We start from the raw sequence: 16,506 nt of genomic DNA on the forward strand, positions 1-16,506 counted from the left end.
AAGACACATTGGCTTTGTGAAGTCACTTAATCTCTCAGGGTCCCCCACAAATCCATTGGACTAAATTGCAAAGTAGTGCTGATGTGTTTTTAGGAGAGAATTTCTTCACCAGAAGTTCTGTACACCGATGAAATCACAGGTCTGAACCAAAAAAACAAAGCATTATTGGCACATTAGCCCATTCTGATCTTCCTGCATGCTGGAACATTCTACGTAGGAAGTAGAATGTAGCTTCTCTCTTTTATCCAGAATTAAAGTTTGGTCTTTATTAGATTTAAGACATGGTAGAATATTCCAGGAGTAAGAATGTTTCGAAATCATTGAGCCAGAGTTAACAAACCGATGTCGAATCTTCCAGGTTTCTTTTTAAACAACACTGTATTCATTTGAGGAATGACTTGCTATTTGATATATACTTTGCAATTTCAACAAAGTGTTATTTTAAATTGAATAATTAATGCAACCATAAGTCTTTCACAAGAGTCTGATTACTTTTTTTTTATCCCTTTTTTAGATAATACTAAATATTCATATAGTCCAGGATGTCCAGTTTTCTACTGTTTACAAGACATCATGCGAGTCTGTAGTGAATCCAGCACTCATTTTGCTACTCTTACAGCGAGAATGTTAATTGCCCTGGATAAGTAAGAAATGTCATTAGAAAAAAATTTCAAGTTATATAAAATATTGTCACAATAGTCTTCAAACATGAAAAAAACTGTAGTTTACAGCCAGCTTTTGAGAGTACCATGGTAATGTAATGTGCTATTTTGTCTTTATGTTTCTGAATTCTCTTAAGTTGTTGATTGGTACCAGTGGAGGGAGTTTGCATACCAGGAGCTCCCTGTGCAAATGAAATCACAGGTCTGGACACTGACACACAACTGTCTTAGACAAATCTCAGTACAGATTTTATTGGTTTGCAGCAGGTTGTCTCAGTTTCTTAAAATGATGACAAGAAAGACTTCTTTAAATGGATCAGTGGCCTAGGACCCTGCTGTGGGGCAGTATTAATAGTCTCCCAGGGAGCAAGTCACTTAACCCTACACCTTCATTTTCCATTAGTGAAATAAGGCTGCCCACCCACTGTTGGTACAGTGATGTTATGGAGATTGAGATAACGAAAGTTACAAAGTATACCCTACTTTTCAAAAAGAAGGTATTATTGTCACTCGTGTTAAGATGGGATATTAAAAAGAGGTGTGTTATTGTGCGCCTTAAGCAACAAAGAAACAAAGTAAATTACTTAACTAGTAACAATAATTAAAATCTGCATCGAGGCAGTTTGAATATATGTTTTTGCAAAGCTGTCCTATAAGTAGAATATTGGCTTCTTCATCTTCACTGCTGAACAAGAACTACTGTGGTTTGTCTTTCCTGTTTTTCAGGTGGTTAGATGAGCGACATGCACAATCTCATTTCATTCCAGCTTTATTCCGACCTTCTCCTCTTGAGCGGATAAAGACTAATGTCATCAACCCAGCATATGCTACTGAACCCAGCCAGACAGAAAACTCACTCCATATGGGCTATAGTGCATTAGAAATTAAAAGTAAGATGTTAGCCTTGGAAAAAGCAGATACCTGTATCTATAACCCTTTGTTTGGGTCAGATCTCCAGTATACAAACAGGGTAAGTAAACATTTTAAAAATTGCCACTTCTTTTCTCAAAAGCAATTTAACAATGTCCACAAGTGCCCATTTGCTTTTCTCTATAAAACTTTGTTATGAGTTATGCACATCAGAATAACAGGTATTAGTGCTTGTTTTGTTTGAAGGATTTCTAACTTACATAGTTCAAATTTTTGGTTCTTTTCCCCTACTTTACCAGGTAGATAAAGTGGTGATAAATCCATACTTTGGCCTTGGAGCACCAGATTATTCAAAGATTCAGATTCCTAAGCAAGAAAAATGGCAGAGAAGCATGAGCAGTGTTACAGAAGACAAGTACTATTTTGCTTTCATTTTACTTTCTCTCTTTTTCTTCAGCCCAGTACTAGAATAAAAGTTTAGTATACACAAATATCTATTTTGTCTTACACTGAAGTCCTCTGATCCCTTGTTGGGGAATAGCTATGACCATAGGTTCTTGAATCCTGTGTTCATGCACAACCTGTGGCAGGTTCTACCAAGCTGGAAAAGCTTTGAGTCTGAGCCTCATGATGAATTTTGTCACCTGAAGACCAGCCTGACTGGTTGGTCACAAGGTGCCATTCCCCTTCCCTCTCAACCTCCCCAACCAATCTTGAAGACTGTCTGCCATGTCACAGAAGAGCTGCAGTCTGCATCAGTGAAAGGAAGTGCTCTCACCAAGTATCAATGAATAGTCATTTAGAATTAGTCCTTCTTTTGCTTAAGCTTAAAACGGATATTTAATGCCTATGAGTATACTGAGTATTTACATATGCCCACTTTTTTGTTTTAAAGTACATTCTGAATTGTATTTCTTTTATGATTATTAGAGAACATCAGTGGGTAGATGATTTTCCTCTTCATCGAAGTGCCTGTGAAGGAGATTCAGAATTATTAAACCGTCTTCTCAATGACAGTTTTTCAGTAAACCAGCTAGATAATGACCACTGGGCACCTATTCATTATGCATGCTGGTAAGTATCTTTCTTTAAAAAGATTCTTATAGGGACGGCTGGGTGGCACAGTGAGTAAGAGCGCCGGCCGTGGAGTCGGGAGGACCCAGGATTGGTTCCGACATCAGATATTTAACACCCACACAAAAAAAACTGGCCGTGTAACCTTGAGCAAGTTACTTAACCCCAATTGCTTTAAAAAAAAAAGATTGTTATATTCTATGTTTTTATGATTTCGATGTTATTTAAATTGTAATTATTTAATGTTCATTTCATCTCTACAATATCCTAGTACTCTGTGTAATGATTTAGAAAATCAAAAGATACCAATGTCTACCTTGGGAAACTGATTATTTTCACAGTATTCCTATGTACGTAGTATATTTGATACTGTAATCATTTGATAGTAATTAGTGTTGGAATATTAGTAGGTACCTGCATAACAGGAAGAGAAGATGGGCTGGTCACATGGCCAGAACAAAGGGTGACAGGTAAGCAGCCAGAACACTCCCCTGACACTTTGGATGTGAGCACAGAGGAGGCAAGACCCCAATTCACTGGAGGGGCTCCTTAGGGTGAACTCTGGAAAAAGTATGGATAAGCATCTCATAGGATAGGCAGGATTGATGAATTCCAATCTGCATAACTGGAGAGAACTCCCAAATAAGTGAGATTACAAATCCATTAGAATATAAGGCCTTTTTGCAAGTTGTTGGGTATACATAGATTAAAAAAAATAGCACAAGGCCTTGCCTTCAAAAACTTTTTATTCTACTGGGGAAAGAAGGATGAAATGCTGTGAGAAAGGATGTGACTAGTACCTTGGGTAAGCTAATACACAGGTAGAGAGTGATGGGGATAAAAAAGAATTGAGTATACACTGAATTGCCCTACGTAATGAGTAAAATGCCCTATGTAGAGGTGAGAGAATAGTCTGAGCTGTGTTAGATAAGTGAAAGCCTAACGGAAGAGGCAGCGCCTGAATTAAGCCTGGCTAGAAGATAAAGACTGTGAGAAGCCGGATGAGGAGGGCTCGCGCTCCAGGCATGAAGGATACCTCAGGCAGGTACAAAGGGGCGGGAGCACCTCAGGCAGGTGCACAGAGGCGGGAGCACCTCAGGCTGAGTTCAGCCGGTAGTCAGGTTTTTCTAGGCCCTAGAGTGCAAAAAGTAGAGTCATGGGAAGGCTGGAGAGACGTTGTAGATCACGGAAGAGCTTAAAAACCAGGTCAGGGGAGTGTGTTCTAACTAAAGGCAACAGGAAACCCCCCAAATGAATGTGGGCTCGACATGGTCAGAATTGTGCCTTAGGAAGATTCTTTTGGTAGCTTTGTGAGGCGTAGATTGAGGAAGCGTCTGCTACCCAGGCAGCTGTGGGAAAAGCACTAGCTCTTCACTCTTCTCTTTGACTCTTTACTTTCCAGAATGGTTTGCTCCTTTACCCTGATCATTTACATCCATCCCCTTCCTTACCACCTCTCTAATTCCTATACTGTCTGTAAGACTCAGGCTTATTTCCACCTTCTGTAAATTTCTCCCTGACAGGGGGTGGCTACATGGCGCAGTGAATAGAGCACCGGCCCTGGAGTCAGGAGGACCTGGCTTCAGATCCAGCCTCAGACACTTAAAACACACACACACACACACACACACACACACACCTAGCCATGTGACCTTGGACAAGTCACTTAACCCCAATTGCCCTCCAAAAAAAAGGCAAAAAAAATTTTTTTAAAAATCCTCCCTGACCATCTTAGCCTAAAGTGTTTTCTCCTTCATTCTCCCTATATTATTTCTTGTGATCTATTAGAACATTTCCTATACTGTTGTATCAGGTTGTTAATTAAACCTTGCATAACTTAATTTTTCTTATGTTTATATCTTATTTCTCCATCCACATCGTGAACTCCATTAGGAAAAGGACCATACCATACACCTATTTGTCTGTTCCTTGGGACTTAAAAGTATCTTACACAAATAGACACCTAATGAATATTTATTGATTTGATTTTTATTTTTACTACATTAATTTGTTGATCCTAGTTTTAAACATCAGAATGGGGCCATGGGAACATTCTTCATGAGCTGCTTTTCTTGAGATTTTGCAGTTACTGAATTGGGCCCTTAATTGTTCATTAACTTGAATTTCCTCATTTAAAATTTCTGACATATTTATTTACCTGTACCTTCTAAGTGAGCAAGTAGGTGGTTCAGTGCATAGAGTGCTCATCCTGGAGTCAGGAAGGCATATCTTCCTGAGTTCAAACCCAGCCTCAAGACATTTACTAGTTGTGTGACCCTGGCTAAGTCACTTAACCCTCAGTTTGCTTCAGTTCCTCATCTGTAAAATGGACTAGAGAAGGAAATGGCAAACCATTCCAGTATCCTTACTAAGAAAACCCCAAATGGGGTCACCAAGAGTTAAGACACAACTGATCGACAACATAGGCAGGCACCTTCTTATACGTTATTTTTTACTTTGTATTTCTCCCTCTTCTTCTCCCCCTCAATTTGTATGGAAGTTATGACTTCTCCCAGTTCATCAGAAATAGAAACACTCAGCTTGAACCAGAACTACTGAGAAGAAACCCCTAGCCACCCTACACATTTACGTCAATGTCTTAATCCCTTGTTGTATGTCCTAGAAAACCTTAGCAAACTTTGGAATATTCTCTAAAAATAGGATTAAAAAATAAATTACTGGTGATTTTTTTTGAGTTAACAAGTTCTGTTTTCTATAGGTATGGAAAAGTTGAGGCTACTCGCATGCTATTAGAAAAGGGAAAGTGTAATCCAAACCTCTTAAATGGACAGCTTAGTTCTCCCCTTCATTTCGCTGCTGGAGGAGGACATGTGGAAATAGTGCAAATCCTTCTAAACCATCCAGAAGTGGACAGAGTAAGTGACTTTCACTTTTTAGAAATAGTGACTACACAAGTAATCATACAGCAGTATTCAATTGTAGCCCATCTGAGAGTCTGACATTGAGGCATATGCATCATTTTAGACATATAGATGAAAACAATTCATATTTATATGCAAGTTTTACCTTTGGACTTAAGAATTTAATATCCTAATAATTTCATATAAAAATGTTCTTTCTACTCCTAGGATGTATATTAATATTTCTTAAGAGAAAAATAACTTTTGTAAAGCATTGGTTGTATCTGTAATCAGAAAACAGTAGATATTGAATGAAGTTTTTGAACATTAGTCACTGTGTATTAGACATACATAAAGTAGTAATTTACTTCAAAACTTCCTAAGTGACAGACTGAAGAACATGCTGTAGTAAACAGTAGCTGTGAATTAAGGCATAAATAATATTGTCCTACTTTTGTATTATTGAGAATCGAAGTTTAAGGTACTGGGGAGACTCTAGGAATCATTAATCAGGTTTCTGCTTAGAAAATAGCATGATGCTTATAATTCCTTTTTTTTCCCTTCTTATTTGCAGCACATTATTGACCAACAAGGAAGGTCTCCTTTAAATGTCTGTGAGGAAAACAAACAGAATGACTGGGAAGAGACGGCAAAACTGTTGAAGGAAGCCATAAACAAACCAGTAGGAGTTGTCTTTTTAAACAGATTTGACCTGTTGAATGTTTTTAAGTTCATCTGTTACCTGTGAGTCTTTGACAAGGTAGTAGAGGTTACTGATGGCAAGCCACTAAACATGCAAGTTCCAGGTCTGAGCCAAGGGGGCCAGATATTATTGCTGGGTGATGAGAATTTCCATATTAGTAAATATTCATTAAATTACTCTAATGACTCCATATTTGTGATTTTTCTGGTTATACTGACATTTGCTTTTGCTTGGAAAATACTTTCTTTCCATTGATAGGACAAATCAAAAATAGAAAACTTTTAGAAAGGATGTTTAAAATACTTTAAATATTTTTATTTTTTTGGTAGTCAACGTATGGAAAGCATAGCATAATATAATTGATGCCCAGTGCTCATATCAGTGATTTTTAATTATTTAGTCCTTGGATTGAACCTAGTTAGATAGCACTGCGTAGAATCCATCATTCTGTAAGCTTTGAGAGGCAGGACTTGAACCCATAGTTTCTAACTTTAGGAATTTATACTGCTCTGTCCAGAGCCAAATATAGACTTTCCCTGCAGATGCAGCATTATTTTTATCATGAAGGCATCACTAACTTGACTTGTTAGTTATAACATACCTTGAACTTGTAGTGGGTGGAAGGACTTCAGCCTTGTGACTTTTCTCCAGTGACTGAGCAGCATAGAACAACAGAAGGGCTTAGTATCTGGATTGAAAGGACCCTGGTTCAAATTCTGGATGAGTCCCAAGATCAGGGCTTGGATTGAATCCAGCTTGATCTGTGATTTTCTGTTTAGAGTGTTAGGTCAAGGGGACGAGCAGGGATGTTAGTGTAGTATAGCAAGTGGGAAATTAAAGGGATACCCGTATTTGACCTTTGCACCCTTGGGACTTCTCCTGTAGTTGCCTCACGCCAACCATCTTTCTTGCCCATTTTCTCCTGACCTTCCCACCATGTGATAGGAATATTGTGTGCCCACCCTGGTCTTTCTTACCTCTGGCTCACTTACAAGCTGTTGTTTCTTCAGGTCATCAGTCTCTCCTAGCCATAGTCTCCCCCAAGGATGCTCAGCATTTCTGGCTTTGAACTCCTTTTCTATGAGTCTTTTTCCTTATAGCTGTATGAAAATTTCATATACTTTGTTTCCACCCAACCCTAGATTCTTTAATCCTCCTTTCACAATTGTTCTTGTTTGCAAATATCTTTTACTTAGGATTTTTTTGAACATGTTTCTGTATTTGCAACATAGTATACTATACCTTAATTTGTTAGATGACAGTATTAATTTTTTGAGTACATAGCAAAAGTCAAGGCCAGGTAAAAATGGCGAGATCATTGTTAGGACTACAACAGATTCTGTTTCTAGCACAATATGAGCTCGTTCTGTGTTATCAGTCTATGATACAGCAGACAACATGTTTGATAGGAGAGGGGAAGAGCATTTTCATCCATAATGAGATGACCCACGCCCATCCTCTCACCCTCCCCACCCTGCCCCCCAGCTCTCGTGACCACTGTATGGATGGGGAGTGAGCCCCGGGTCAGGCCATGGGAGCCCAGGCTCTTGGGCCCACCAGCGAGGCTTCACAGCTCATGTTACATGGTTACAAGTGTTGGGGTTTTCTTTTTTTTAGTGGGGAGGAGGAAGGAAGAGAAAACTCTTTTTATTTGGAAAAAAAAAGTTAAATTTTTTTATTCTTTTGAGATACATAATGTCACTGCCCCATGATATCTCCTCTTGGTGTCACTCAGATTTGATCCTGAGAAAAGAGGAGAAGAGGACAGTGTGGGGAAACTGCCGCAGCCCTCATCTTTGTGCTTCTCCTCAGGTGGCCTTTCTGAGCTCACTCGGCACTGCTTAGTTTCTTGTGTGCTATCGTTCAAATTTGCTGTTTGAGCTCGCCATCTAGTGGCACAAGGGAGAATTAAGAGGGACTTGGGTTTTTTGCTTTGAGTTTTGCTCTTCTGGAAAGGAGGCAGTGAAATGACTGTGTTATAAAGGCAAAAGATGTCAGTAAATTGTATTTTTAAAAGCCTCTTTCAACATTCTGCAAAGTTAGGCTAACTAAAAATGTTGTTACGCTTTACATATTTAGTTTAGACCGAATTTATTCTAGAGCAACATTTTAATGTGGTATGTGTGTGTGTTCACTATACTGCACTGCCTCTCATACACACACACACAATCAACAGACATTTATTAAGTGTCTATGTGTCTTTACTTTATAGCACACAGTAGTCCCATGTAGAATCAGGGTATACTGTACATTTATGCATCTATCTTTAGATTTAGAGCAAATCCTGTTATTTTAAATTACTACAGAATTTGTTATTATCCCTTTTGGGGGGGGAGGGAAGAGGGCAGGACAGTTGGGGTTAAGTGACTTGCCCAAGGTCACATGGCTAGTCTGAGGCCAGGTCCTCCTAACTCCAGGGCTAGTGCTCTATTCACTGTGCCACCTAGCCACCCCATTATTATCCTTTAGTAATCATATTTTTGACATGCAAAAACATTGTATTTCCCCCATAGTTAATACACAGTTAGTCAAAGGAGCTATGTGGGAATTTCCTCCATCCAAAGAGGTCACTACTCTTCTGTGACTTATTAGATGAGTCTTAGTTACGAGAGGTCCCTAGAGGTTGTATGAATTGCCTAAGGTCACAAAACTACCATGTGTTACAAACTAGATTTTAACTCATAACTTCCTGGCTCCAAGCCCAGCATTCTATCTTCTTTCAGTGGTCAGTATTCAAACCATTTCCTCTCCCAGTTGTTTTAAATTGGGACTTCAGTTCACTCCTGTTGGGAGTTACTCACATTCATCCCCTCCAAGCACCGTAGAAACCTCCTGGGTTACTTTGCTGCTCAGATGCCCACTTTCCTTTCTTAACTCCACGTCTTTGCTCGGGCTGTTTTCCCATGCCTGGGATGTCTTTTTTCTTCACCTTTACCTACAGAACATCCGTCCTTCAAAGACCAAACAAATGCCACCACACCCAGAAACCTTTTCTGCCCCAATCCTTCCCTCGAAATAACACTTTTTTTTCCTCAAAACTTATAAAAGAATTTGTTTTGTTGCTTTCTAATGCTTTTGTAAGCAAAGCCTCCTCATGAAGACTAATCCCTTCTAACAATGTTGTCTTGGTGCTGTTCTACCCAGGTTCCTGCCTGATCTCACTTCGGCTTCTTCTCCCGCTTACACATTTAATCTTTCTCTGCTTGCTCTTTCATTTGTCTACAAAGATGCTCAACTCTCCCTAATCCGCCAAAAGTTCCTTAATACGTGACCCTTCTAGACTGTCTACCATTCCCTCTATCTCCTGCCCTTCCGTGATAGACTTAATTTAAAATTGAGTAAAGATAATGAACTCCTCTGTTAAGTTGAGGTGGTTGAACATCCTGATGAAAATGAACTTCTATGTACAAGTGGAGGAAATGAGGAAAGGAGCAGAGTTTGAGAAACAGTGAGGAGGGGTGCTGGAAAGCTCACGTCCCATGGCCTCACTCTACTCCACAGAGTAAACTAAACTGGGTCACCTGTTGTAAGTGTGGAGGTCAGGAGCAGGGCTGGTGGCAAGATGAGAACGTGTGGAGTAGTTGCTGTGAAGATGAAATAAAAAGCTGATGAAGGTAAAATAGGAGAGTTGAGCATCAGTGACATCCCAACTGAGGTTGTAGTAGATGAAATCATGCGTTTGTAGTAGATGAAATCAACTCAGTTTTGTGCTTGTCTTCATCGAGAAGTGACTATGTACGTTATTTAATATTTCTTGCCTAGCAATGAAGGGTTCGTATGTTGAGAATGGTAGATCAGGGGGACAAAGGTTTGGAGGCCCTCCTCCCTCAGTAAGGGAGCAAATGCATCCATAAAGAAGATGATCTTATGAAAGCCTACACTCTGAAACAGCCGAATTCTAACTCCTATTACTGTCATTCTGGGGTGAATCAATTTTCCAGATTATACCACAGCAATCAACCTCCTGTTGTGTTGTCTGCCTAGTCTTGGTCATCCTGCCTGTGATACTAGCAGCATGCCTATGCTACTTCCACTAGAACCCTTAGCCCTATTCATTCTCAGTTCCATTGCTTAAGCCTTTTGCACTGTGCCTTTTGGGGTCTCCACTTCATTGTCCATAAACTCACTACATCCTTGGATTTCCATCTTTAACAAAACTCTGCCTTTCCTCTGTGACACCACATTCTCTAAAACCTCCCTTCCTCTTATTCTTCCCTTCTCCCAAGGCCAGGAAAGGCTGAAATCTGTTAACCCTCCTCTCATCCTTGCTCCTATTATCTTCTGATTTTTAAATCATTAACCAAACTTCTTTCACTGCATTTAGACCACTAATTGGAGCCTCCTAAAGATTTCTCCTATACCAACTTTTGGGGATTCTTAAATTTCTTGCAGAAAACTTAAGGAGGGGACTGTATGTCTGTGAATATATATTTTGTGTGACAATGGGCAAGTCACCTAACCTTTCTCAGGTTACTTACATGAAAAATGAACCACTTTTTTAGTCTAGTTCTTGGGCTACAAAGGTAATTTATTTTATCCTGAAGTTGTATATAAATGGTTGAGGAAATAGCAGTTGGATAATTGTCCATAAATGTAGCCAGCAATTCTTACTTGAACACTAACCAGCCTAGATGATATTTCCATATTAGAAATCTACTTAACATAGCATATGGTTTCACTCTTTATTGCAGTATGAAAAGGTACGGATATACCGAATGGATGGATCATACCGTTCTGTTGAACTAAAACATGGAAACAATACCACAGTACAGCAGATTATGGAAGGAATGCGTCTCTCTCATGAAACACAACAGTATTTCACTATCTGGATCTGTTCAGAGAACCTCAGTAAGAAAAGTTTTATTGTATTGTAAATATTGTTGATAAATGTAAGATGATGCCTTGGGAGCTGCTGTGTTACAAAGCTGAGAATCCACCATTTTCAGAATGTTTCTGCAGTCGTATCTCCTCCTGGTTCTATTTTGCTTTTTGTGCCATCTCTTCTTTACCATTTATTTTGTTCTGTGCTTAAATTCATTTTCCTTAAGGTTAGGTAGAATTTTTAATGTTAACAATATAGCCATCTGTGGGGAGGGAATGATGTGTGAATCCCTTCTGAGAAAAATCAGTCTTCTGTTTGTTTTGGGCAGATTGCTGTGAGAAATGACTATTTTTCTCTTCTGTTTAGTAGCTAATTAGTATATTAGGACCAAGGTTTTCCCCCCTTTTCTACTTCTTCATCCAGAAACCAACCAGTGTGAGAAATCTCTCTTAAGAATTTAATCGAAGATCTTAACAGGCAGTAAAAGAAATTCTAATTTTGGCTAATGGGTGCATTCCTGCTCATTGTGTTTTTCCAGACAGGTCTGAGGAAGTGTTGATTCTCTCTTTCATTCTTAACAAGGGATATAGAAATTGCCTTATTAACCAAGATTTGGGTGACATAGGTCACATACCCCAAGACCTTCATTTTAATATATGGCTCACTTCCCGTTATAATGTTCACTCCCTTGTTGACCAGTCAGAGCTGATTTTCCCCCACAGGTGAAACCCTTTCTCAAAAGACTTTGTAAATATTGAAAGTTCAAGGGGTTTGCTTTCTTTGACTGTGGAGGGGACAAGGAGTCTATTTTGTTGACAGCTTTCTAGACATAGTCAGTAAAAGTGATTTTAATTTACCCAGAAACTCATTCTCTTGGAACTTTTTTTTGTCACATTGCTCAGGGGGAAAATAGCTATTTTATCATATAATTTATTTAGCATTATCTTCTGTTTATTTTAGCATTATAGTTAGAAAATATTCTGTATTTATTTTAGTATTAGAATGTGTTATCATCCCTCAGTTTAGGGAGGAATTGATAGCAAGGGAAAAAATTAGATTGCTTTTTTTTCCAAGATAAAGATTTTTGAAATAGTACTATTTATTATTAAATGAAATAAAGAACTAAAAGTGAAAATTGTTTCCTCCTGAGGAAATTGAGCTTTGTGCAGAAATTTTCAGAAGTTTTAAAGAAATATATTCTAAGAAAACATAATCTAGCACTCTTATGTCTAAATCACTATTAGAAAATGATTTTTTCATTTCAATACAACTTGGATTTAAAGGGAGAAAAAAGTACAAATAATGTGTTTACATGGTCAGGAAGATGTGTTTTTCCTTTGAACTGTGTGTGTGTGTATGTGTGTGTGTGTGTACATAGAGGATCTATATAAAATATTATTATATCTAAGACGTTTTTCATGTATTTTGTATGTATAAAGTAGTACTTCAAGAAAAATTTTCACTGTTTAAGATGGGAACTTGTTTAAGTTTGCCACTCATGGAAGAAAAAAATAACACATTAGTAAGATTATAGTTATTGATATCATTCACAGGGCCTATCAGATATAAATAACTCAGATCAAGTTCATTTTAAAAATTCAAGTGTTTATTGTAATAGAGAAGATGCAAAAACGCAGTAGCAAAATTTAGAGTACTAATAAATAAAAACATAGTTAATTGGGTAGAAATTATGATTCTTTATCCATGTTTTTTATTCATATATCCAGAATATAGACACATTGCCATACATAAAAGAGACGCCCTTTAGTTGCCAGATTACATCTCTAATTTTAAAATGAATAAATAGGAAATCTCATCTGGTCGTGTGTGCTAACTGACCTGGTCATCTGTAAATCAAGAGGAGATGCCATTCTTCCCATTTCTCTCTTACCACATCACATTTTTTTCTTCCCCTGATACAGAAACAAAGAACAAGTTCTCTTCCCAGCTTTGCTGCCTCTTATATAGCTGGGCATCTGACCCAACCATGGCCCTGCTAAAAGGGGTAAGCTCTGCAGGTATTTCTTGAAGTACTCCTGGGTGCCTGTCACCATTCTGGTGATTACACTATAACTGTCCTCGTATCTCCATATGTCTCATAATTTGTGTGAATTCATTTTTAGATTTAACTATTTGCCTTGTGCTTCTTATGCATGCATATGATTGATTCACTGTTATATAAATTACTTATAAAAGGAAAGTTGTTTTTTTTTCAGGCCTTCAGCTGAAGCCCTATCACAAACCCTTACAACATGTTCGTGACTGGCCAGAAATACTTAATGAATTGACAAATTTGGATCCTCAAAGGGAAACACCACAGCTTTTCCTAAGAAGAGATGTGAGACTTCCACTGGAAGTTGAGAAAAAGGTTTGCATGTAAATCTTCATTGCAGTGATTCCATTTAACCAATTCCATTTATTGAGTACCTGCCATCACAGAGTATTATACCAAGTATGGGGATAGATACAGAAAATTTACAGGAGTTAACCAGAGAAGCTATGAGGTAGTTGGATAAATGGAATACAAATACAGAATACTTTCAAGTGGTTGACAGTAATTATGAAGCTACAATTAAGTGAGATTTGTTGGTTAATACATTGCACACTAGGAATATAAGTCCTTAGAATTTACAGAATAAAGTATTTATAATTTTTATAGAACTGACTAGAGAATGTTTCCCTAACAAGGTAAATTTTAAAAAGAAAGAAGGGACAGGGATTGATGAATGTGAATGGATAATACTCTCTGAGTGGAGGAAATTATATATTGAAAAAACAGTTGAAAGCTGTTTGCAGGTTTTGTTGACAGCCATCTAATTTTCTTCTCTAAAGTAGAAAATATATCTTTGTTAGTAAAACAAAACAAGGTCGGCTTGATTGGGGTAGAATGGTGTCTATTTAGCGGACTGCCTGCTTGTTGGGTTAGAAAGTTAGGATATGGAACAGGATTTCTAAACAGGTTTTTAAACCTGTTTTTAAGAAGAATTTTAAAAATAGGAGTGCTGTTTTAAAAATAGCACTTGAGGAAGATTATTTTGGCTGCTGTGTGTAGGATGAATTTGGCAAAGGAAAGACCTGATTCTAAGATCCACCAGAAAGCAGATGAGATAGATATGAGGCTCTTATTAAAGGTGGTCCCTGTAGAAATTTGAACAAAACAGATCATTTCAAGATAAAGTAACATCATGGCAGGAAAAAAAATATAGCCCAGATTTCCCCATCTCTTTTCTAGAGGCATTTCTATTTTTAAAAGTGTTTGTAAATAAGGTAAAAAAATTTCAGTCTTTATCCGTTTTCATGGCAGCTAAGTGGCACCATAGTGCATAGAGTACTGGGTCTGAAGTCAGTAAGACTCATTATCCTGAGTTCAAATCTGGTCTCCGACGTTTGCTGTGTGACCCTGGATAAGTCACTTAACCCTGTTTGCCTCAGTTTCCTCATCTGTAAAATGAACTGGAGAAGGAAATGGGAAACCACTCCAGAGATACTCCAGTATCTCTGCCAAGAAAACCCCAAATGGGGTCAAAGGAAGTTGGACACAATTAAAAATGACTACTGCTCCATATTTATAAAAATTCCTACTTCTTCACATTGTTGCCTAAGAGAACATCATTTACGCATGAAGACAAATACATTAGCATTCAAATCTCCATGTAATCTCTCAAAAAATTGTCAGAATAAAATAAGAAGTTTCATAGAAACATGAAAATTCACACATTATCCAGAAATATCAACTTTTTCTCCTTCTAGGGCAATCAGATAGTATTTTAATAATTTTGAGTTGCAGTGGGAGGAAGAAGCAGAAGATGATTTGGATAGTTCACAAATTACATAAATTGTGCCCTGATCAAGAGTAAACTGAATTACTTAAGTGTTATTCTTTAGCTCATCTATTTTTATGTCATTCAAATATGTCAATATTTGTCTTAACTCATTAAGCATTTATTAAGTTCTTACTGTGTGCAAGGCACTGTTGTGTAAAGCACTATGTATAAAGAAGCAAAAATGAAAGAGTCTCTGTCCTTTGTGGAGCTTTCACTCTGATAATAACTGCTATTAAGAAGTGCCTTTATATACATTAGGATACAGCATGTGATTTGGGGGTCAAAAAGGTAAAACGCCAAGAATGGGGGAGTGGAAAAGGATCAGCAAAGGTCTTGTATAGGAAGATAGGGCCTAAGCTGTCTGGAAAGGGGCCTGAGATTCCAGGAGGGAAGACAAAGACATGAGGCATCCCAGTGAGGAGAGAAGGCCCATGGAAAGTGGCAGAGGAAGCAGATTAAAAGTACAAGTGTATATGTTCATATTTAAAACACCTTTAGACTATTATAATAGCTTTAATTCTTGTTAATGCTTACAAATGCCAAGCACTGTGCTGAGTGCTTTACAATTACTATCTCATTTAATCCTCACAACAAACCTGGTTGTAGGTGCTATTATTATCATCCCCATTTTGCATATGAGGAAACTGAGGCAAAAAGGTAAAGTGACTTGCCCAGAATCACACAGCTAGTTAGTGTCTGAAGGCCATACTTGAACTCAGAACTCAGTTTTTATGTTCTAGGTCTGGCACTCTATCCACCTTGCCACCAGCTATCTAGATAAAAGTATTTCAAATAAATGAACATTTTCATTTCAGTTATGTACAGTATAAAAACAACCATTATTTTTGCCATTATAAATTAGAATCTTTGTGAAATATTAACTTACCTAAGTTTTGCCTATTTTGAAGAACAAGAAGGAAACACTTCTACAAGTATATATTTAGAAACTTTAAAGCTTTAATGATATGCAAAGCATAAATATTGTGTAATGTTTAAAAAGCATGAGAATTAAATTTTTTTTTTGCTTTTTTTTTGGAGGGGGCAAGGTAGAGCAATTGGGGTTAAGTGACTTGTGCAAGAAGTGTCTGAGGCTGGATTTGAACTCAGGTCCTCCTGACTCAGGGCTGGTGCTCTATTCACTGCGCCACCTAGCCACCCCTAGAATTAATTTAGATGTTGAAATTATCCATTTCCATTTATTGATTTATCCATATCCATTTATCCATTTCAATCAAATTTCAATAGTAATATCTAATATTTAAGTTGTAGCTTTATCTTTTTCCCATTAAAAAAGTGAAAAGTTACACTGACTTTGTAACAAGAAAATGTAGTATGTTAATCATACTTTTCTTTTTCCTTGTAAAGATTGAAGACCCACTAGCCATTCTTATTCTCTTTGATGAAGCCAGATATAATTTGCTGAAAGGCTTTTACACCTCTCCTGATGCTAAGTTGATAACACTGGCAAGTCTACTGTTGCAGATTGTATATGGGAATTATGAAAGTAAAAAACACAAACAAGGTTTCCTTAAGTAAGTGTTTAAATGGTATTGATTACATAAAGATATTCTGATTAATTTAAACATATTACAGTTGCTATTGGTGATGTCCATAAGCACTTGGAAGAAGTTGGTTTAGTACAGAATTATACAGCTTCATGGAATGGCATGGACAATGGATTGTATTGGGG

At 37.6% G+C, this 16,506-nt stretch overlaps 1 protein-coding gene across 3 annotated transcripts in view; it reads left to right on the top strand.

Annotated features, from left to right (window-relative positions):
• The window catches only part of KRIT1 (KRIT1 ankyrin repeat containing), a 38,451-nt gene that overhangs the window by 14,861 nt on the left and 7,084 nt on the right, over nt 1-16,506 (top strand). For all 3 annotated transcript variants that reach the window (XM_069086165.1, XM_069086164.1, XM_069086163.1), the window contains exons 6-14: nt 515-644; nt 1,389-1,632; nt 1,832-1,947; nt 2,463-2,606; nt 5,326-5,482; nt 6,042-6,149; nt 10,862-11,018; nt 13,209-13,360; nt 16,182-16,348. In XM_069086165.1, coding sequence (XP_068942266.1) covers nt 515-644; nt 1,389-1,632; nt 1,832-1,947; nt 2,463-2,606; nt 5,326-5,482; nt 6,042-6,149; nt 10,862-11,018; nt 13,209-13,360; nt 16,182-16,348 — 1,375 coding nt within the window. The remainder of the gene's footprint in view (nt 1-514; nt 645-1,388; nt 1,633-1,831; nt 1,948-2,462; nt 2,607-5,325; nt 5,483-6,041; nt 6,150-10,861; nt 11,019-13,208; nt 13,361-16,181; nt 16,349-16,506) is intronic.

This window comes from Petaurus breviceps, unplaced genomic scaffold (genome assembly GCF_028583685.1).
Source record: "Petaurus breviceps papuanus isolate PSGF00001 unplaced genomic scaffold, PetGlider_PUasm1.0 178, whole genome shotgun sequence".
NCBI lineage: Eukaryota > Metazoa > Chordata > Mammalia > Diprotodontia > Petauridae > Petaurus > Petaurus breviceps.